At 42.0% G+C, this 23,689-nt stretch overlaps 1 protein-coding gene across 2 annotated transcripts in view; it reads left to right on the forward strand.

Annotated features, from left to right (window-relative positions):
- The window catches only part of STAC (SH3 and cysteine rich domain), a 75,073-nt gene that overhangs the window by 34,851 nt on the left and 16,533 nt on the right, over nucleotides 1-23,689 (forward strand). For both annotated transcript variants that reach the window (XM_049817130.1, XM_049817131.1), the window contains exons 3-6: nucleotides 11,278-11,378; nucleotides 13,611-13,692; nucleotides 15,059-15,174; nucleotides 19,526-19,607. In XM_049817130.1, the coding sequence (XP_049673087.1) occupies nucleotides 11,278-11,378; nucleotides 13,611-13,692; nucleotides 15,059-15,174; nucleotides 19,526-19,607 (381 nt within the window). The remainder of the gene's footprint in view (nucleotides 1-11,277; nucleotides 11,379-13,610; nucleotides 13,693-15,058; nucleotides 15,175-19,525; nucleotides 19,608-23,689) is intronic.

The following is a 23,689-nucleotide window of genomic DNA, read 5'->3' on the forward strand; positions in this document are numbered from 1 at the left end:
CAGCTGTTTTCCGTAACAAGCTGATGACATGCTCTGGCAGACTTAACTGCTTAGTGGTGTTCTCCAAGGGCAACAAACTCTTTGTTAGCTGACACAGGGATTCTTCTGAAGAGCAACAGAAAATCAACACTTAAGATATTGATGGGATTTGGGTATGTCTCTCACAGATGCTCTTTCAAAATTCCCTGTCTGGAAATTTAGGCTGTTTCTTAACCAAAGAATCAAAAATTAAGCTGAGCTTTTGTCAAGGGTGAGACAGCAAAAATGCCAGTGTGGAGAGGGTCTGGATAACAGGTTTTATTGAAGAATCAGTGACATTACAGCTTTTACCCTACTTATTCTTTCTCACGCTCATTCACTCCCTCCCTCCCTCCCTCCCCGCCAGCATTTCATTCCCTAGGTCTCCCTTTCCCTGCAGGGAGATTCCTGCTTAGCTGGGAAGGTTGGTCAGAAAGTCATGCTGGTTCCTGCTGTGATGCTGCTTGCAGTTACTGGTGTCAAGCACCACTGGCCAGGGTCCATGGGCATCCCCTGGCATTGATGTCCATGGCTTCCTCATCTCCAGGATCTTCCCCCATTTCCCAGACTTCTCCCGAGGTCAGGGTCTTCACCACCTTCCTTCTGGGCCCCCTTCTTTCTGAGACCACTTCTTCCTTTCAGGAACCCATCTCTTGGCACCAGATCTTCTTTCTGGAAACCAAGATCCCAGTTCCTCCAGTCTAAATAGTGTACGTTCATAAGAACAGCATGGGATCAGCCCCCTAACTAGTGGGTCGGTCTCCTGTCTCTTTATTAATTGGAAGATTTGTGATACATCCCTTTTGTTTAGTCAAAGTGTTATCAACATTTCCAAGCAGCCCATACCATTCGTAGCTTAGAAATAGCAGGCTCCTGTCTGAGCGGTTCAGGGACATTCATCCATGCATATACACACAGTTACCTACCGCCTGTTTGCGTTCACAATTTCAGCTCTTTTTGCCTATGTCAGCTCCTAAATCTGAATACATGTATTGACCCAGCTCTCTGTGAGATCCAGCTACATGCCAGTGCCTCTGACACACTGATCTTTTTTTTTGCTCCCCTCCCTTCCAGATCTCCCCTCCCCTCCAAATCATGCCTTCAGTGACTTCCCACCAACAGCTCCAGTTGCACTGGAAATCATTTTGCTAAAACCAAGATTATGTGATGGATTTTGCTAGACTTTTGTTATAGGTTATATCATTGTATAGGCCAGACAGCTGTAGCTACCAAGCCTATTGCTACCCTATGGGTTTCCTTATTTCTAATAGCAGTAACACAATTATAGTCAACATTAATTAAGGGTTTTGGACAACAAACCACGTAGTCATACTGGTGCAATCCGCATGTGTAGATGAGAAAAGCTATGGCTTGAGTTGGCTTGTCTTGTTTGTACTTGAATCCAGGGTGAATTCAGATAATGCAAATACTTTCTAACCATGGACAGTTTACGAGTGATGTGCTGAATTATTCCTGTTGATAGACAAAATCTTAGAGAGCAGATTCGGAGTATTTTTGGTTTAATGATTTAAATATTTAGAAATAAAGCAAAATCTCAGCTTAACATCCATATTTTTTTGCTCCCCAGATTGACTCCCAGGCAAGTGATAATATTTTTGCATTGCTAAGCTGCGGAAACTTCTGTACAATCATTTGGGAGAAGTTTTTTTCTTTTTTTTTTAATTCATTTAAACAATAATTGATGCCATGGGGAGGTGGACTTGTAGCTGTGCTTTAGGCCAGCACTACTATGTGTCAGGTTGTAACAGCGAAGGCTGAGATTGCCTCTTTGGGCAGATGACAGTAGTAAATGAAAGTGTTTTTCTGCCCAACTTGTGTGATTTCACTGAAATCGGTAACTATTTCTGGAAAAAAAGAAATTTTAAAACCTTGCACTTGGGTTGAGAGGTTTCATTTGAATGTTTTTCCACATTTACCATTTCATTTTTTGTTTTTAAAACTGCTGTCGAAAAGAAACTGAAACACTTTGGTATAAGATGTGATTGTAAAATTCTGTAAAGAAACAACACATTGTGACTAACTGTAAAAATAACTTCCCTGAAAACCAATGCCACCAAACTGGTATAACTGCACAGTTACTTACGGTGGTGCCCTGAATCTTCTCTAGTTTGAGCAAATCATGAAGCCACTGTAGCTTCTGATGAAGTCCTCCTCAGCTACGTGTGATCCAAGGGAAGAAATGGCTTTGGAGCAGAAGCCTCTGTGTGGCCAGGTCACGTCCATGCACTAAATTTATGTGGAGACACATGTAGTTACCTTCTGTGGCTCCACTTCCCAGCTCCATCATTAGCTACTGTGAAATGGGCAAAAGAGGGCGGGAGAGGAATCGTGGCCATGGTAAGTCGCATGTCAGCATTTCGTGTGCGAGGCCTATCGCTGCAGGCACTGCCAGTCAATCTGTGCTAATAACGACCAGAAGCAACAAGAGGTTGCGCTGATGAGGGAGTGGTTTTGCTACAGGAGGAAAGAGCCAAAAACCTCAGTAAGTTTGAAACAGCAGAAGGCCAGAAAGCAACTGGCTATTTACATAGCAGGTTTGGGGTTTTTTTTAACTAAACCTTTTATAGTCCTAATTGATTGTCCAAATCTTCTGGCACATAGCAGCCTCTCATTTCAAGCCCATTGATGATGGAGCTCTGTAAGCAAGAGGCAATGTTAAAAATCCATTAGCAGACCAGAAATGATACTAAATCCCTTTGCTGAGGGTAGACCGTTCTTTTGTTCTGTAACTCTTTTCCCACATTTTAAGCAAGCCCAGAGCCCTGTTCTTCATTTTGCAGCATAGTTTCTGTTCAGATACTGTTTTCCTGTTTTCCAACTCCTCTATAATGGTACAAGCCCCTTGAAACATCAAGGTTTTGGCACATATAAGTGGCCCTACAAAATTCAACTGCTTTTTCAAAGTGTCTCAAAACACGCAAAAAAGGCTGTAACTGGATGCCTTTTCATTCCGATGCATGTAAGAACACAGGTACAAATAACCTGAGCCTGCCAACTTGGAGATCTTGTTTGAAATCTGACTTTCATCATCTTCATCTCAAGATGAGCTACTGAACACACGGTGTTTACTAACATTACTGAGACCAAGATCAGCCACTGATCTCTGGTTATCCTCCTTTGGGACACCACACCAGGTTTAATTTCTCCATGTTCCCTTGTCCTGTTCAGCTTTGGTACCATCATCATCTCTGGAGCCATTCAACATCACCTCCCATAGGCAAGTCTATCCCTATCTTCTTTGAGCTATTTTCCTTCTCAGCAAAGCAACCTGGTGCAAAGATCTACAACCACAGGCTCAGCAGTCTAGAAAATTGTCTACAAAAGTAGGTATTGAGATACCAGTGTCAGTTTGTTTGGAGCAAAGAAAGTTAAATATGATTTATCATGTTTGGTTTTTAGAGGACTGGGACTTTTTCTTTCGATAATAGCTAGCTGTTAGTTTATTTATCATGGTGTTCCAGCATCTTAATTAACATTTAGATGATCAAAAACCTGAAATGATATTTTAAGAAGTACGGAGGTGGGTATTTCCTTTTAGGGACAAACATTTATAGCAAAGCTGCTGAATATATGAAAAGCGTATTGCAAAAAAACCTCTTGTGGCCAAATTTTTCAGCATACGACAGTGAGTTTTGTCCTCTTCTGATCACCAGACATCAACAATGAGAATCACTTTTGCACCAACAGGCAGGAAAGGCCTATTTGCATTTTAAGTAAGTCGTATTGTTCCTGAACAACAGAATAAAATGTCTGGCAGCATTGGAAGTTCTTTGTCAAGGAGTTACAGAGTTGATTTGCAAGAGGAATAAAGGCATTTCCTCTTGCTGATATGTATGATTTAAAACCATGAAGTTAGAAAGGACTTTATTTTAGCAGGGATATTTCTCTTCTCTGTAACAGCCTTGAAGAAAAACCTGCCTATTACTGCCTCAGTTTTTTCTCAGCATGTTGTTTTTAAAGAAAACTATGTCACTAGCAAGTCAGTTCTAATTTTATATTCTGTTTTGTAGCCTGCCTACATGCAAGGCAACTTTTCTTGCTATTTAAACATTTGTTATTGTTAGGAAATTGGGTGGGGTAGGCACTCAAACAGACCCACACCTCAGTGACATATAATCTAAAGTTTATTGATTTGGCAGAACAGGTAGCATGGTTGGATATCAAGTCCTATTCTACAGAACATAAATATACAAGTCCCAGCTTCTCCCCACACCCTGTTTGCTTTAGACTGAGACAAGGTGAACTCAGGGGAATGGGACACTCCAACCAGTGAAGATGTCAGCTCCAGACCTGACAGCTTGGTCCTGAATAGAGGGTTCCTCCTCTAGTTCCCACATGTTGTTGGACATCCCTGTACCCCCATCCCAAGGAGCTACTGATCTAACCTACCCACATCTCTGCATATTTTGAACTGGCAGATTTAACTGTAAAAAAGAACCAACACAAAAAAAACCCTTACTGAAGAGTAAAACCTTTGAAGTCAATCCCATGCTGCCGTTATTCATGAAAAATTGCCTAAATAAGATTTTTGCCTATTTTTCTCTGTGTGTTTTGAACTTTTTCATCCTACACATCTGTTACTCATGCATAGAATGCCTTTGCCATGGTCTTCAAATGAGTGTAGACTATCTAGTCAGGTCAAAAGAGAAGGGTATCTATAAAGTGCAGTTTCATCTCCTTAAAAAGGAAAATTGATCCTTTTGAATCATCAAAATGACAATGCCAAGAGCTGCCACAATACATTTATCTGTGGGCCAGTTAGGAGCAATATACAGCAGACCACAAAATTATTATGTCCTCTTTTTATTAATTTTTGAACAATCCATTCAGTCCTGTATTTAGCAGTGGAAAGTGCAATTGGAGGATTGCTACTTGTGAGGTGAATATTAGTGTATCAGTCAACGCACCTGGCAACCGTGCATCCATCAACGTGAATTATCAGTCAGGCATCAGACGGCGATGACTTCCAGCAGTCAGCCGTTTAGGGTGGCTGGGGAAATCTGGGTTCAGGCTTTGATCTATAGCTCGCCTGATGACCAGCTGAGGATCTGCGCCTCTGTCCTCTCCACAGTGTTAGCTGGGGCAGGAGATGGGGTCCAAGCATCAGTTAAGAAAAAGCATCAGAGGGGTGCCAAGTATTAAGGCAGAGAAAGTGGGCAATTCCTGAGGTGGCAGGAGGCACTCGAGGAGGCTGAAGGCCAAGGAAGGGCAAGCAAAGGGATGCCCAACTCATGCTTACAAACCTAATGATTTGGGGGGGATTGAGCTCAAGATTTTTAACTTTCAAGGTGTGGATGTCCTGCGTAGAAAATGTTGTTCTCATCACCCACCGCTCTCAACTGAGGAGGAGCAGGGGAAGGAGGAGGGTGAGTGTTTGTCCAGCAGCAGCCAGCCCCAGGGGTGGGAAGTAGCCACAGGGGGATTTTTAAAAACAGTCTCCCTTCCAGCATCAGAGCTTTTACGCAAAAGCAATTAATTAAAAAAGAAGAATGGGGTGGGAGAGGAGGTTGTGCAAAGGCTTAGAGACGACTGCAGGGGCACCAATGCCATTTCAGGGACTTTTCTTTCTCCTGCTAAGGTGACATCCTAAAACCTTCACTGCTACAGTACTAGCCTAGCTTGCTTAAAATTCTCATTTCCCATAAAATCTGGCACGGAGACAACATTCTGGTGACAATTGCAAATGCGCTTGGGCAGAAAGGGGCAAGGCACTCATTATTTTTATCAGCCTCCCACAGCAGAAGTTGAAGTTCTATGGAAAATATGTAATTTCAAATGTATTTATTTATGAAATTTTAAAATCAAAACAATTTCTGACTGACATGTTCCTCTCAGCTGGAACAATAAAAAATTGTGGTTGGATCATATCTGGATTAGCTGGAAGTGACAATCTTTCTGTGTCTCTTTCCCTTCTTCTTTCTCTTTTTTATAGACCTGAATCTTTTCATCCTCTCTTTTTTTTTTTTAACTTTCGCGTAAGTGCCTAGTATAGTTATCTTTATACAGTCAGCATAATGTCATGTTGTTACCAACATTTGCGGTTTTCTTTCCAATTTCTCCAGGCTTTAAGGCTCGTTCTCCCTTTCTAGCTATTAATCTTACGTTGAGTCTTGAAACAACAGGCAAAAAGCTTCAGCCAACAGTGCTGTGGCCATAGCTGTGCTGGCCAAGAGGATGATAAAGGTTCCCCTCGCATGTGTGTGATAAACATAATTCTCATTTGCATTCCTTAGGATAAATGTCACTTTCCTGAAATGCAGAGTAGTTAACGAAATTACTTTTGTAGGAGAGACAGACATAAAAACTAGGAATAAAATTCTGCCCTGTCTCCTCTGTCCCTGCCTCCAGATCTTTCCATACACCTATACTGAGGAGTTCTGTTTCCATTTATGCTTCCTCCAAAAAAAGGCTTAGATTTACAAAAGTGATGCAGTGTGTCCTTTTGGTAGTATTTAAGGTCAGATTATCAGAACAGTTTAAGATTTAATTTTCTGTAGCTGTTCTGGAAAACCTAGCCACTGGTTTAGATATTCAAGTGGGAGCTGACCCAGTCATAGAGTATTTCTAGCAAGGTGTTATTAAACATGACCTGCTTCTCAAAACAATGCGTCCTTCCAGTGCCGAGTGTCTGGATGCATTAGCTGGTATCTGAAGAAAATGACTGTGGCAGAACCTCATTTGTAAATTTAAGAGCTACTCAGGTATCCTGACATGAAATTTCCTCATTTGCTTCCAGTGAAACACTGATTCTTTTGTCAGTTTTGGCTTTTCATTTGCAAAAGGCATACTAGCCTTTACAGACTGTGAGATAATTAATAGATACATTAGGACATAGAGGACAAATGTGCAAATGTATGTGTGAGTGGTTTTTTCCTATATGAATTTGACATATACATTGACAGTTATGTTTTGTTTATGGGCACTACGAGTGAGCTAAACATGTCCAATACTTTCCATTCTAAACACCCAGTTTTAGCAGCTTGCAATTTTTACAGCTCAAATGCCAGCATCTGGGCCAAACAGTGCTGTATTAGTAACAGCTCTGACAGTTTTACCCATTAGTCCCTCAAATGGGAGCCATCCTATCCAAGTTTTGGCAAACGTACTCGTATCACAGGGCATAAAGAGACAAAGATAGTGAGTCTGCAGGAAAGCCCATGAGGCTATTAATCACCTTGTATTTGGAATTAGGCTACTATGGTACTCAAGAAATGATGCTTAAGGACACACACTGTCCAATGAAAGTAAAAAAGAAGTATTGAATACAGCTGCCCATTCATTGAACACTGGCCACCCTGTTCAGTGAATGAAGTAGCATGTCTTGCATAAAAATAGTGATAATCACATCCATAGATTGCAATCAAAAAGTGAATGAGCAGAACCTTTGTTCTGGCATGCTCAGCATTTAACGGATTAAGTAAGTAACCTTAGTAAGGGTCTTTAGAGAAGAGGGTGAGAGGGATGATTACTTTTTGAAGGTAATAACAAAGAGTCCACCAAAGCTGTTGGCCTACTCCCACTTTGAACAAAAAAAAAAAAACAGAGAAAAAACTAGATAGGGTACTCCAACTTTAGCTTAGTTGCTAAGCGTTTAGTTCCTCTATTTCTGATCCACCACAAATTGAAACGATTCCAGGTGAGCTAAGAGTACGTTATACCAGTAGTTTCTAGCTGTGCTTTGAGGTTGGCATAGGGGAATATCTGCTACTGGAAATAAATGGTAGGCTGCAATCAGGCTGACAGCTATTTAGAGGGGCAGGAAGCAAACAAGACAGTGATGGTCAGGCTTGCAGGTCATCAGAGTATGTTGGGCAGAAGTCCCTGAGGAGAGTGTTTTATTATCCCAGACCTCACTGCTTCTGCAGGAACACTCCCCTCTCCAGACACTGCTGTGGCCATCTCAAATACGAACTATCTCCTTACTCTTCCCCTTCCCATGCTTCAGTCTACAGGAAGATTAACCCAGTCGGAATAAGCATACCACAGAGAGGCTTTCAACTTCAAACAAGCCCTGGTACCCTATGGCAGATAAGTGAAATGGTACTAATTCCCCTCAAACAGTCTGCCCTATTGTGGTGGTGGTGTTATTACTATTATTGCTATTATTGTCATTTTTTACTTTTAGTCATTAATACCACTTATTTTCTACTATTTAATGTATGTTCAGACCAAATTCCTAGCTTTCTTATGCTCTCGGGGGGAATTTATTGGCAAATAATGTTTCAACACATTGCTATAACCTGTGCCACTACTTTAGGCATGATGAAATACCTCTCTTATACCAGCATGACTTTAGGACTCTGACCATACTCACTCAGCTTTACATAACTTGTTTGCAAGATCCATGTTCTGCCTGCTTTTTCCCCATTTCAAACTACCAGGATGCCTTCCAAAACCAGCCCTATTCAGGTAACTGCAAAGTCAACAGGCTTGCTTACATCGGAGTCCAAAACCTGATGTAACGGGTCAAACCCTGGTCTCATTTACACCTGTACTGAATGTGGATCCGTTCTCCATAACGTGAGCTGTGGCTGTGCCTCAGTTCTGAATCTCGGGAACTTTTGGGTCAGATATGTTGCTAATATGTAGTTGTCTAATCTCTGGCACGCAGTTTTGAAATAGCTTAGCCATGATTCTCTGCGGAGGTTTGATTTAGTGTGATGGAGATCAGAAACTGAAGAAGAAGAAATTATCCTGGGGAAAAAAGAAAACGTGGCTTGTAGAAATGCCTTTTTCAGAGCTTGAGATACAGTAGTTAAGTGTAAATACAGAATAAATGCTGCTTCTTTAAGCCCTTTAGTTATTCCTCAGTGAGAGGGAGGGAGATAGATGCAAATTATTTCCAAGCTGCCTAGAACCACAGTAAACCAAGTAGTTAGAAATGACAATGAATTAAAGATTGAAGCTTTTGGTAGTTATAGGGAATTTCATTTTGATTTACAAAGACTTCTTGTAGACTCAACTGTGTGATTGAAATACTTTTCCTCTCCTTGAAGCCACTACTTACCTATGCACAGGTAACAAATGGCATTCAGCAATAGAAATACAGTGTTGCTGTTTTGTAATTTATTGTCATATTCATTTTCAAATGACCACAGATTTCTGTTCTGAAGAAGCTGGGTTTTGATTTTTGAAAGTAGCACAGATACTTTGCATTCATTTTGCACATCATTTGTATGCACAGTTGTATTGACAATTGTGTATCTTCTGTGATCACATGGTCATAACATGTAAGGACCAATATCCACCTTGTAATGTTAACACTAAAATGGTTGGAAGAGCGTAACACAGCCAGCAGAAAGGACTGTGAGACCAACTACCTTTTCAGCTGGATCTCAGGAACAACTTTGTAAAGAAGGTAAAAGTTATGCCAGTACAGACCAGCGTGAGAGGAGAATTAGACCCAGTGTAAGCACTGACTCTAAAATACGTGTTGCATAGGCAAAGTATGATGTCATTTTCCTTTTTTTCATTCCATCCTCCTTCCTGTTTTCTCACAGTGTCAGTTGCTAACCCTTGGGAAGGGTGATTTAGCATTTCATCATCAGTAATAAAAGCACAAAGCCACACAAGTCAATATTGGTTTGAGCATGTGTTATTGAAAAGAAAATATAACTGCAAAAATCCTCACAGCACAGTGATCCAAGTGCAACCATGCAGGAAAAAAAAAAAAAAAAAGAAAACAGGGATGCGTTCTTCTAGTAAATCCTGTGTTTACTAGGAAAGAAGACCCCAGGAATGAGACTAGATGTCTGCACGTACCCGAGCAGTGAGGCACTGTGCATCGGCTCAGCTGAGAGGACGTAGGCAGGCAACAAGCAGGGAGCAGGCGCTGACCCCACTCCATGGGAGTCCCCAGGGTGCACCCCACACTCAATCCTATTCACTCCCCATCTCTCCAGCAGTCTCAGTAGGAAGGCAGGGAGGATGTCAGCTCCCTGTCCTACAGGAAGCGCACAAGTGAAAGGTCTGAGCCTGGCTCACTGCAACCACCCCCGGCTCCTCCAGCCTGCCTCTATCTGGCTTGAAAGTGGCCACTTCAGGGACCTCGTCCCCTGAAAGCGGTCCTGTCAAGTCTTGGGTTTTGTCACTGACTTGATAAGCTCTTCCCTGAAGTGTTTTTTTCAGACGTAGCATTTCACTGAATGAAGTCAGCAGCATGTACATGGCGTTGACTACTCAAAAAACCAAGAGCTACATGAGTACTTTCAGATGCAGGGTCCTTCTGACTAATAGTCCTATAATGTCTGACTAATGAGAGCCGGTTAAAATGTCAAGAGTTTGGGGGGGTTTTTTTACTACCTTGTTTCTTACTCACTCTCACAGTAGATGATAATTAACTGACATGTTGTTTACTCATTCCATTTATAAAGTCCTGTGGGGATAAAAGAGTTGCTGCAGCTTAACTGCTTCTGCATAGTTTAGGAAGTCTTACAGGTGTATGAGTAAGAGTGGTTGTTCCTGCCTCGAAGCAAACAGTCTTGGCTCTGTCATTTAAGAGTAGGTCCACATTGAAGATAATGCAGAACTACTGTTGCCCAAATGGGAGAAGTCTGCTTCTGTAAGGCATACTTTCTCCCAGAGCTCCCCTACCAGCAGCACTGAACTTTCCCACTGCCGGTGGTGGAGACCAAGGTCAGACCCATGGCATCCTCACTGCCCCACTCAGGGATGTGCAAGGAGCCCTTTCTGCACCCTCTGAGCACCGGCTCAAGGAGGTGAGAGCAGCAGTCCCTCGGCACGTGGGTGGGCAATGGTAAGGGAGCTGTCTTTGCCCTCTCACACACCCATGGAGCTACCTCTCACTTGCAAAACCTGGCCCTCCGCTGATGGCCTGGCTCCCCAGGGCAGCTCCAGAGCCTGGGTGTTCCTTCAGTGGCTTCCTCAGCCGTGCACGGCTCCCTTGCCAAGCCCTTTCAAAGTTGCAAAGGGATTTTCCTTGATGTTGATGAGGCAGAGACATCACTGGTAAGACTATCATACAACAGAGCATAATCCAACATATATCTAAAGGCAGCAATAGCCTAGGAAAGAGCCTCAGGGAGAAATGCCTAAAATGGAGAGGCTGTAAAGAAAGTGCATGTATAAATGTATACAAAAAAAAGTAGGCAAGGCGAAGAACACTGTCAATATTTACTCTGCTGCAACTGACCTCCCCATCAGTTCTCTCAGGTCATTCGTTAAATGCATGGAAACTATTGATTTTGTCTAATTAAATCATTTCCGTGCATTTCACAGGGACAAATGCTAAACATGGCCTGCGCTGTAAGGCTTGTAAGATGAGCATCCACCACAAGTGTGCAGACAGTATTGGACAACAGCGTTGCATGGGCAAGCTGGTAAGTGAGCAACTCAGGGCAGCAAGTGCAGTGGGAGGCACCAGCTTGTACTGGAGCCACTTGCTTTGTGTGCCTGACCCACTGGCTGGTATTTAGCTGGTGCATTAGCAGAACTGACACCAGGTCATTTTACTGAGGGGGGGAAAGTAAAGCCAGGTGGCACCATATTATAAATTTGGGCTACTGCCACCACACAAAAACCCGAACAAAAATGAAGCACAAATCTGGTCTGCTTTGTAGATGTGAAAATACAGTTACATAATCCAAATTTAGCTAAATAACAGAATTGATTCCCTTGATTTAAACTGTGCTTGCTGTAGTGTAAGTCTCTCAAGGAATGCTATAAATGAGTCAAAATATTTCAATGGAGTTTAACAAATGAAAAATCCTTCAAATTATGTTTTATTGTTTTTTTCCACTCTTAGGGCTTGAAGAAAAACCATAATTCATCTTAAAAAGAAAACCAAAGGATATTTCACAGTGAGACACTACAGAGTATGAAGCAATCTTTCAGTAGGAGAGGCTGGGAGGAGACTTGTCCCTGTATGGACACAGCTCCTTAGCACCTGGGTCATCTTCTGAGCAGCAAATTCTCATTATTGGCAGAGGCAGGACACTGTGTTTGAGACTATTCTAACCCAACTTGATGACTTTTATGGGAATATGGTTCTTTTGGTTTCTTTTGGAAAAAGAACTTGGAAAAATGGCCACTTGGAATATGAAAACCAAATACATATATTCATGTTTCAGACTTTCTTAGATTTGTTGCAACCTGAAGGCACCTGAGACAAATATGAGCTAAAACCAAACAGTTTCAGTGTGTTAAACGATGAAAAGATGCAAGCATTGGCTTCAAAAGGGCTGGAAATCCCACTTTTCTCTGGAAAGATCTTTCCTCTCCAAGAGTATTCAGTGAAAGCTATTGAGGCAAATCTTTATGCATTTAATCCATAATCGTAGCCCTAGTGTGAGGCATTTGGGTGTAGGAAGTTGGCCTGTGTGGAGCTGAATGACCTCATTGCAAGCCCTGGACAAGCCAAATATTAAATCATGTGAATTGTTTCACACATTTCTTGATTCCAGCCTCAGGTCTTGTGGTCACTAGTTTACAAAAGCAGAAAAGTAGAGTCCAAATTAACAGCAGGAAGACATCCAGCAAATTCACAGGAGTTTTATGGGCTCATGTTATGCCTGAGTCTAGTCTGGGGGCAAACCGAAGCTGGAGAATCTGGAATTTATTCCTGTAAGAAACCAAATTTATCAGTCTCCTCATTCCTTCTCAATCTATACTGCAGCTCATTAGCAAAAGAACTAGTTGTTGAACTATCATTTTTTCATGAATACAGAACATAAGATATGGAAAATATGTGCATCTCCATGAGGCTTTTCCACTTCTCACTGTGACTGAAAGTTCTCACAGCCTGCAAAGATTAGAAATCTGAAAGACCTTTTGTGAATCTTTAATACCTTGAAGGGCATTTCCAAAGACTTCGATGTTAGCACTTTCATTTTGAGATACTTGCCGGCTGAGATAGTAAATAGAGAGGTAACAGAAAGTGTTTAACCTTCTAGGAATGGTTTTTAGAGTGGTGTAAGGCACCATTATTGGCCATATTGTGGTATTCTTTAATGGTATAGCTTGAGTTGTTATAGTGCATTTCTCTACAAATGGACATTGAGGGGGCATCTGGTGATGGCTTGGGGAGTTTTCTGACCTCACAAGACAAAAAAGCAGTGGAAGCAGCAGTCAGTCAGCAGCAAACCTTAGAAAAACCTATAGAAAGTCTCTAAATTCCTTGGATTTTGGAAATGCATACATGGGAACATGAGGGTTTGGAGTTAGGGTGGGGAAGGGTAGTCGTGTGTTTAGCAAATCCAAAACAATGCAAATTCACGTAACATAAGAAGAAAGGGAGAGGAAAATTTCCCAGAACCTCTAACGATTCAGCACTTCTGCTGCAATTAATTAGTGCTGCTTTTGTGTAAAAGACAAAAGAAAAAGGGGAGCTGAAAATGAGCCCCTCCTTCCACATAAATATGAGAAATTGTTTTTTTCCAGGAAAAAAATCAAATAAACCCCTAATCTCTAAACCCCACAGTGACTCAACAACAGGAGGCAAATTTCCAGCCTCACCACACTGTTACGCCATTAGCCGAAGAGCTGAGGTTATTTCTACTACATCAATCATGGCAGCAATGCACTTCACTTGTTTTTGCTTTCTCTCCCTCCAGCCAAAGGGATTTCGACGGTACTACAGCTCACCACTCCTCATTCATGAACAGTTTGGCTGCATCAAAGAAGTGATGCCTATTGGTAGGTTTTGATTGCTTTTCCCTTCAGTCTCCCTTTGGCAGTGCTCTGCAACAGCAGCGGCAGACTTCCAGCCATGGTATTTACCCTCAGCAGCCTTCCAGCTCCTTTCGGTGACTGGATGTCCTTCTGCCATCTCAGGAAAGGACCACTTCAAAGATACAAAGCTGGAAGAGGAGAGGGTGTGTTTATTGTGCGTTTCACTCAAAACCCCATACATACAACCTCTTAGCAACTACTAGTAGGCAGTCAGTTTAAAATTACTTGTCTGAGGACATTTACATTGTTGTTTTCAGCAGTTGGGGGGGGGGGGGAGTTAATTACATGGATTTCATCTAAGTTTCTCTTTCTAAAAAACATCCATCATTTTTGTCAGAAGTAATAGAAATGTTTTGAACAAACTCTGGCTAAAAACTGAGGTGTGCTTTGCTCTCATCAAAATTCAAAATCCCATGTTTTTTCTCAGTACTTTGGCCAAAATTTCCCTCCTTCTACACAGTGCTACAAATGTACTGTATTCTATATGTCTACCACCTTGTACTGCAAGGGAGGCTGAGGTCTAATAATGCAGTATGTAGAAGAGGATTTGAACTGAATTTGCTCATGCCAATTGAAGACATCCATTTCTCTGCCTTGGGAGATGACTTTTGGGGCCAGCTATGAGGGAGAGTGGGAGTGAGAATTGAATGGACATATGTCAGTGGGGGTGGTGGCCTTTCTGGCTACGCCTACACTGATCTGAGCAACCTGGAGCATATTCCCAACAGGCAGGTACTTACTCACACCTGCGTCTGGATGCCATAAAGCCCCACAGTGGGGTTGTCAGTACCTTTCAAGGAAGATCCAGGCCATCCTGTTTATCCATGTCAGCCAAGTAGGAGCACTCTGAGGATAGATGGATAAAGGTGATGGCCCACCCATACCACAAGGATGGTCAGGCACAATGCAGGGTTTTTTCCTTCAAGCATCTGCTGTTGAGAGCAATCCAAGAGGTCAGTGGTAGGAACAGGCAGCAAACATGGATTAAAGCCTCCTGGTACTCTGTCTTCCTTACCTCAGCGTAGGCAGCATCAGTGGTGGTTAGAGAAGGAGTATGGCAGATAAAGAGAGACGAGGCAATGGCAGGGACCCAAAGAGCCTGTATGAGGGGAGGATGATCTTTATGGAAGCAGAGAGGCAGCAGAAAATCGCTAGCAAAAGCCAGTTCCACTAAATTCATCAAACACTTTTTATCAGGATAGTCTCTCAACTTGTGTCTAAGCGTACACCCCACCATGCTGGTAGAGGCAGGTGTTTCTCCAAGCGGAGCAGGAACATGACCAGGAGTATCTTCCAGGGACTGATGCATGTTTTGCTCCTTCTGTTGCAGCCTGTGGAAATAAGGTTGACCCTGTGTATGAAACTCTCCGCTTTGGGACCTCCTTAGCCCAGAAAACCAAAAAGGGCAGTTCTGGAAGTGGGTCTGACTCTCCCAACAGAAACTCTGTGAGTATCCCACATCTATCTTCCATTTTCTTTCTGAGGGAGCAATAGATATTCATAGGAGTTTGTATCAGAGTTCACAAAACTTGTATTTCAAACTGTAAAAAAAAAAAATAAATCTCACTCTCAGCTTACAAAATGAGACCAGAAAACACATTATTTTTGCAAACTCAGGTTTTAAGTATCTTTTAGATGACTCTTGAGAAAAAGAGAAAAATACAAATTAAATGGATAATATTCTTTTATTGGATTGGAAAAGGAAATTATGTTCTTTTGATTTTGCATACCTGTGTAAAAGCAGAACAGAGATATTTAAACTGTCATGCTGGAGTAGATGCATCCTGCCTGTTGTTGATGGTGGGCGTTTACCCTTCATACAAGTGATAGCAATGGGTTGGAGTCTTCAGAGCCTAGATTTAAAAGTACAAGCTCCACAGTACAAGCCCAGCCAAAATTAAGCCACTGCTACTGCAACAAGGCAATGGACTGGCACCTCCACCCCTGCCCAGGGTGGACTCAGGAGGGACGCATCACAGATTTGGGGTCCTCTCTCCAAGCCCCAAATATAGGCAGATGTGCTCAGCTGCTTGTATCCAGACAGGGAGATTTTCACCGTCATGTTAATCTTTGTCATTCGCTCTCTCCTATCATAAAAGTCTCGTACTTCAGGACAATGGCAGAAGAGCTGGAGAAGGAGGACAAGGGAAACGATAGTTCCCTTAGCCCTGCCTTTGCTAAATCCACACCTAGTTCAACAGTAACAATTACCAATTTCTTCCTTACAGAAATGGTTATTTCAACAGTATTGGGACCCATAAAATGAGGAGCTCATTCATGGTGTTGAAAGAATGTTTCACCTCCAATGAGCAGGCACTTAAGCCTATGCTTGAGGCTCTCTTTTTTTCAGAGAGATTCTCCCCACTCCCACCGAAAACAAAAACCCAAACCCCCACACACACCTGAGTACACTGGAGGCTAAAGCTGATTGTCATGTCTAAAAAGACCCACGTTATCTGACAATCTCTTCTGCACTCACCTCAGTGTAAAAATCACCAGGCACAAAGACATAATGAGGCTTGGTCTCCAGGCCTCAAAGCAGATACTTACATGTTTAATTTAAAGTTGTGCCAATATCTGTTTATGCTAATATCTGTTTATGTTTGGTACAACGTTTCCCTGGCACTTAAATGTATGCTCACTCATACGGCTAAACTGTAACCTCAGGTGGCATAGGTGGCCTTTAAACAGACATCCATTTGTGTCAGATGGGAAAGAAAACAGACAGATTTAAACAAGAACTAAGTGAAATCTGCAAGGGAGTTATTAAAGGATATGTCCTCTATCCACCTTTGTTTGTGCCTTAAAAAGAATTTGGTAATTTCCATTCTTTTTTAAAACCCAGAGTGACTCTACCACCTGTCGCATTGTGATTACAGTTTTTCTTTCAATTATTTAATTTACTTTGAAACAGAAGTTCTACAAATGTAATTATTGCTTTCTAAATCAATATAGCATTCTTTTGAATTATGAATGGCAACTCAAGCACAGAAATCATGAATGCTGTGTCAGCTTGCCCTAGGGAGCTGATCATAACTAGGTGGGGGGTGGGTGTAGAATGAGGAATGCAAGTTCATTATGGGAATTTCTCCAGGGTATTGAGGCTGAGACAGCACATAGCATGTGTCGGCATACAGAAAACAGAAACCGTTAGAGTTTAGACAAGTGAAACCATAACTTCTGCCAGTGCAAGCCTGTGGATTGAGACAAGGATAAAAATGAGGGGTGGACACAATCCTGATCCAAATGATGGGGCCATGGAGCTTTACAACCGTGATGTGTGACCCAGGAGCAGGCACTGACCAGTGATGAGACACAGAGCCCTTAGAACCCAGGTAAAAATGCACAGGAGTGTGTGAGCTAGCAGCACATGTGCCGTTAATAATGCACTGGGACTAAGACCTTTCCCCAGTGGTCCTCACTTCTGTGCTGCTCTGCTCCTCTCAAAGCAGAAGCAGCAATGCAGCTATGAGGCTTACAGCTGGAGCTGGGGAGCGCTTCAAGGTTCTGCCATGTCACCAAACCAGGGACACCATGGACGTGGTGACACCTGGAATGCTACTTCACCTCGCAAGTGGTGTCCAAGCTGCCAAAGGGCTAGCTCTGGATCAGAGCAGCATAGCTGCTCCTGCTGAAGGTAGTTAAAAGCAAAGGCAACTAGCCTAGGAGCCCTGCCTTGCTTCTACAGCCATGAAGCTTCCAGGACTGCAGTTTGTGTCTCTGCACAGAGTAGAGATAACCGTCTTGCTCTGACCTAGCCAAGGTATTTTTAACATGACTGAGCAGTGTGGACACACCCACTGTGATTTTTCAGCCTGGATTCTGCATTTCCCATAAAAGAAAGTGGCCATATGCTCCAGATTTACTACCTACTGCTTCCTTCAAAAATGTGCTTCTGCAACCCACATTTATACAGAAAGTCACTTGAGGTGATGTAAATGTGATTGCAGTTCTTGTTAGTTATTAGTGGATCGCATCTTCGCAAAAGCAGCTTTGTACCTCTATCATTTCTATTAGACTATTTGTCATACAGCTCTTGACTGAAAAATCATTGAAGGTAACTGAGGTTACTTCAGGAGGTCTTGGATGAGGTATATACTGAAAAGACAGTCACTGCACATCCCTTATGCAGCAGTACCCAACAAAATAGGAAGCTAATCAGCAATTATGAAGCTAGTCTATGAAGACTAAGGAACATGCTGTAGCAATGAGCTGAAAAATACCTGGGACTTATTATTTCAACAAAGCCAGTCTTTCCCTTCTCTACCCAGCAACTAGAAATACCTAGATACGCTCTACACTGACTCCATGTTAACATTGCTATTGCAGTGCCTTCTCATCCAGGGGTGACCCATTTGTGAAAGCAGCAAGACAAGCGTGACCTGCTGCAAAAGGCTCAGTCTAAAAATAAGGCATAACAGAGCAGTAAAGTAGAAGGCTCTTAAAATAATGAGGGAAACAAGATAACCACAAGATACCTGTGGCATAAATCTACTTTTAACCTCTTTGTTCATTAATATCCTTGGATGGAGAAGTAGCTAGGAAATTACTAGACAGGGGAAGTAAAATTGTCAAAGTACTTTCTAAAACAAACTTTGTTGTCAACACTAGTAAAAGGAAAAAAACCATATAAAAATCTATAAAGCAATTCCGATTTTGTCCTCCCTGAACAAAAGCAGAGAATGTTCCTCATTTGGCTTTTCTTCCAGTAATGCAGGCAATAGACAGAGCTATGTGTACAGTATAATTGTAAAGTGTCATGGAATAATGAAGTTAAATCCTTCCGTGTGTCTTAAAATACTGTTAACAAGAAATAAACAAAGCTTAGGAGCCTATAAGGATTTACAGTTTTGCAGGTTAGAGAGGGCACCTGACTTGAGTTCAATGTTTGTGGGTTTTATGGTTATCAGAGATGTTTTACCCAAAAGAAGTCACGTGTGGAGAGTTGAGAAACTGAAGTTCCGTAAATTCAGTTTTGGAGAGAGTTGTTTGGAGCAGCTCCTGGTTCCTGTCAGGCTATACATGGAGAAGCTGACTACCCAACCAAGGAATCTGGTGCCTTATGCAGAGATTACTTCTGAGGCTTGAGATTATGTCATCCCATGTTTTCCTGCACCCTAGAACAATGGGTCCCTAATCATGATTGACATTAACATGGTACAAATAAGAAATCATAGTAATTCTAACAACAACATTTGGGTTTCATTTTTCCCTAACCATACCAGCCAGATGACTGTTTGAAAAGAAAGTGAGGGTAGATGTTTAAAGTCTGACTTCACCACCTCTATCACACTCCAGCTCTTTCTTTCACAGCATGTTAACAGAATTAAAATCACCTTTACATTACATTCAGTTATTATACTGAATAATGTATTCAGGGTTAATAAATTGTCAATAGTTTCAATTAATGTTGTCTCCCTGGTAGATAGCTATTTAGTATACCTGCAGGATGTACAAATTCCCCCAAGTCCCTTCTATTTTATACAGAGAACCACACTGTTTAACACAGTCCTTTGTTCCTTAACTTTCACTTCACTTTATACTGAAGAAATCTTTTGTACTCCAGACTGTAAACTTGGTCTGGAGTTCTTTCTGGGCTTTCACTGCTCCCTGTGAAGTAGATATTTGTCATGCATCACCAGATACAGTGTTTTCTGCAATCCCATTAGCCTGACTTGCTCTGCTCTGATAGCACCCAACTAGTGCATTCCCCAAAGGCTCTTGCGTGGTCTTTTTTCACCTCATCACTCACTTTTTCTGGCTTATCCCATCTCATTTGCTCTTTCTGTCCCTGCAGACAGCTGACCTGGCAGAAGTTCCTGAGGAAGGCGATAGCTCTGCAGGCACCCTTGACATAAGCAGGAAACGCAGCAACAGCGGTGAGTGCTGCCAGGCCAGGATAGCATCTTCAGATGTATAGGCCTGTGTACAACCTACTTCAGATGGGTTTTTATGGCATGTCCATGCTTTAGCAGCATTCTGGTTTTCAAAGTGGGAGGTGAGTGGGGCAGGTAGTTGGTGCAAGAATTTGGGGAATGGTTTTTGCCATTCAGATGAAGTCCAAGCCACCAGTTTTCTTAATTTGTTGTGTCCAGACCTGACACTGGACAAGGTTCAGGTCCGTTTCCTATCTCTTATGCTTCAGGAACATGACTGTAGACTAATCACTGAACATGCTTCAGTTCCACACTGGCAAAGCAGAAAAAAATAATTCTTTCTTTTCCATACGTTTGACTTGTCTCCATGTCTCTATATACCATAACCTCTTTGGGACAGGAAATGAATCATATAATATCCATATGTCTGTAAAATATCCAACACAATGAATCCTGATTATAATTGCAGCTTCTCCATACAACTACAGTATATGCCCACTAATATTAATAGCCCAATTCCTTTGTCTGCTTTGCAGCACAAGAGTAATGTTTTTACAGCATTGGTATGGTGGGATTTCAAGACCATCATACCAATTGAGAGCTTAGTAATGAAATCTCAGCCACTGAGGGATGGTGTTCGTGACCCTGTTGATGAACTCAGTCATGGTGAGGGAAGCAATAAGTACAAAGGGGTTTGCAACACTAAGCAAAACTTCAGGCCCAAACCAGCAGAGCAACTTCTCAAGCAGCACCTAAACCTGAAGGCTGCTTTGCTGACTCTCATATGAGAGTACAATACAAAAATAAATCACAGAGAACATAGCTTTCTTCCTAGCACCCCTAGTGCTCCTTACATGCTGCTAGCAATTCATGTAGGTGAAATGCCAGCTTCAGCTGTCCATTCCCATTTTATGCTACCTCCTTATTCCTTTCCTTCCCTCCTGGTCCTATCACTTCTCCTCACTGTGTTCAGCCATTTCCTCTGTCTCATTTTGTGAACATCCCATCTACGTTATCTGCTTTCTCCTGACAATTTTTTGGGGGGACGGGGGTGTTCTGTCTTGTGAGTGCAAGTTGACCTGACCTGGTTAAAGATAAAGAATTCAGTCTGTTTCACATTGTTTAATCCTGCCCACCTGAGATTAATTTGGCCCTGTTTGAGTTTTTGGATAACTTTTTATTTCATTGTCGATCAGTAGTTTCATTTCTGAAACCCAGAGAAACTTTTTTCTCTGAGATCTGTATTCACTGAATGCACTGAGAGGCATTCAAGGAACTTACTCAAAGACATTAGTTTAAAAACTCAGCATGTGTCACACCTCCAAATAACTTCTGCGGCACATTAACGATTCCTTTGATCAGCACTGGCTTTTTTACAATCCATCCTTCAGAGGCTCAGAGTATAAATTATGCATCAGTCACTCCAAAAATTTCCCCTTGGTAGATTTTTAATAAACTGCCCACACTGTTTGCACAAGCTATGGAAATGGTAAAATCCTTTTCAGACTGTAAAAATCCCTGCCTTTTTTTTTTTTTTTTTTTTTTTTTTTTTGTCTGCTGCTGCTAGGGCAAACAAATATGAAAATAGATGGATTTCTCTTGTGTGCAGACGTGAACTACATACCTCTATGGCCTTCACATTCAAGTGCCTCCTAGTAAGATCCAGAGACCATGAGCTAAACAGAGATTAAAAATTTAACACAGTAAATTCAAAATATTGTTGCAGAGTGATTCACCATTCCTTTTTCCTCAGTTGTCCACTGCCTTTTTAGCAGTCAGTTCCACATTAATGCCTTGATGAATCAGGTCCATTCCAGTTCTATTTTTTTTTTTTTTTTTCATTACAAAACTGTCTCCTGCAAATAAGATTTTAGGAAAATGTACATTTGAGACTCTTTGCTTAAAGAGAAACAGCAGAAAAGCCACAGCCTGCAGAAGGGTGAAGGGACCCAGCCCATGTGTGGCCACGTAATCCCTCCTATAGACTTTTATGACAACAACTTCAAGGGAAGATTCAGGCCCTGGCATACCTACTATGAAGCAAAGCTTCCTAGTTTACAACTGTAAGATGACATACCTAATTTCCAGCCCTTCCGCCTCCTCTAAACCAGTTATACTCTTTCACTGCTGTGAATTGCCATCTGTAACAGAAGTCCTGCAAGCCAAAATGTACTTTAAGTGACATGTATGAGCCTGTTATCAATGCGGATTTGAGCACTTTCCCCCTGAGTCAAATATGGGGTGTCCTCCCTGCAAACCCAGGTTTGGTGAGCACTTCTTGGAAAATACAAGGATACAGTCCATCTCCCTCCCAGCCTGCTGGGTCAGCTCCACAGCTCACAAGGCTGTATGTTAGTGACTCCACTTTATTTTTCTGTCACCAAGCAGAAATTACTCCAAACATGATACTAAAATACTTTCACTTCAGCTGGTGAACAAATTTCTGCAAGTCCAGAATGCTCCTGATTACCCACCTCATTATTCACTAGAACTTTCTCTATTTGCCTCCCTAACTCCTTTTCCTCTGGACACAAAAAACAAAGCATAGTAATTTGAGTAGGACTTAAATACTGCCAGATTGTAACAGCAGCATTTTCCACCCCTTTATACGGATGTGAGGTATAGGTATACCTCTATACTAGAAGATACACGAAATTAGTTTTATTTTTAAGGTTTTCCCTCTGGTGCTCGTGACAGTTTGCAGGGTCAGAGTCCCTCTACAACAGGACTTGGCGAGGAGCACAGTGAGGCCCCCAGGTCAGCTGCAGTCAGACCACCTGGACACAACTTGGGCATTTTCAGGTTAAACGCTGCAGGTATCAGCTCACATACTGTCTTCGCATTCACACATTGGGACTTTATGACAATAATATTGTCTTACATTTTGTTGGAGAACATGTGCTTGTGTGTGCTTGTAGATGCATGTCACTTTGTACAAAATCTTTCTCGTGCATACTGTGGCTGCCGTTTTAGCTCTCTTTCCTCTGTTACAAGAACACTACATTTTTTCAATGTCTAAGTAAGTACAGTCTCAAGGAACCTTACTATTTCACTCATAAAACATCTTCAAAGACTCTTTGTGTGGTTACCATGTACAGTGTAGAATAGACACAGACATAAGTGTTAATGGAAGAAAGGGTGAGCAAGTGAAAGAACAGAGGGGGAAAGAAATTCAGCAGTTTGGTGTTCCCTGGCACCTTCTTTCTCCTGAACACATGTAACTGTATCACAGAGAAACAAAAAGAAAATGCACTCAATCGGCCTTCTACTTATTACCATTTTGGAGATTTCCAAATCATTAGAGACTTACAAAATCCACCTTCTGCTCGAAACACCTGCAGAGGTAAATGGTGGGAGAACACGCTGGTGGTTCTATCCAGAAGCAAGAAACGCCAGGCAATTCTTAAAATGTGAAGGGCGATTTCAGCCCATGTAATAAAGCCACTGTGGTTTTTCTAGGGAGATAACTGAGGACAGGCATCAGTCACATCATGAAGCAACTACAGTAAACTACTGATTAGATATCAGGTATGTTAGGTGCTGTGATCATTGTCTAATTCTGTGAGTTTCTGATTTAGTAACTTGGAAGCAAATTTTCACACATACGGGCCTGTGTCTCAGATAACCATCCTGATTTGAAAGCAATTCAGGTACCTCCTGTAAAATCAGAGAGAGAGGCAGCATATCTAGTGCCCCCCAGGCAGGGACTACTGGAGGGAGGGATTAAAGAAGACTATCATACGTCTAAAGAGAGAGGATCGAAGAGGGGAAAGAAGGGCTCTTGGATACAGAGTTCCCTCAGTATTGCTCATATATGGTCATTGGGTTTTGCAGGTGCTTTTAAACGGAAATATTGCTCATTCTAAACATGAACATACAGCATTCAGTGTGAGGAAAAGGCCGCTGGACTTTAAATAGTAATGCAATTAGGGAACCTAGGTTCTATTCCCAGTGCCGTACTTGTGTATATTCATCCGATCAAAATGGTTTATTTGTTACGATTGTAAATTCTTCAGGACAGAGATTGTTTTGTGCCATGTGCCAGTGGTATACGTGGTTTTGTTGGGCGTGTAAAAGGGTTCAGA

This window comes from Accipiter gentilis, chromosome 14 (genome assembly GCF_929443795.1).
Source record: "Accipiter gentilis chromosome 14, bAccGen1.1, whole genome shotgun sequence".
NCBI classification, from domain to species: domain Eukaryota; kingdom Metazoa; phylum Chordata; class Aves; order Accipitriformes; family Accipitridae; genus Astur; species Astur gentilis.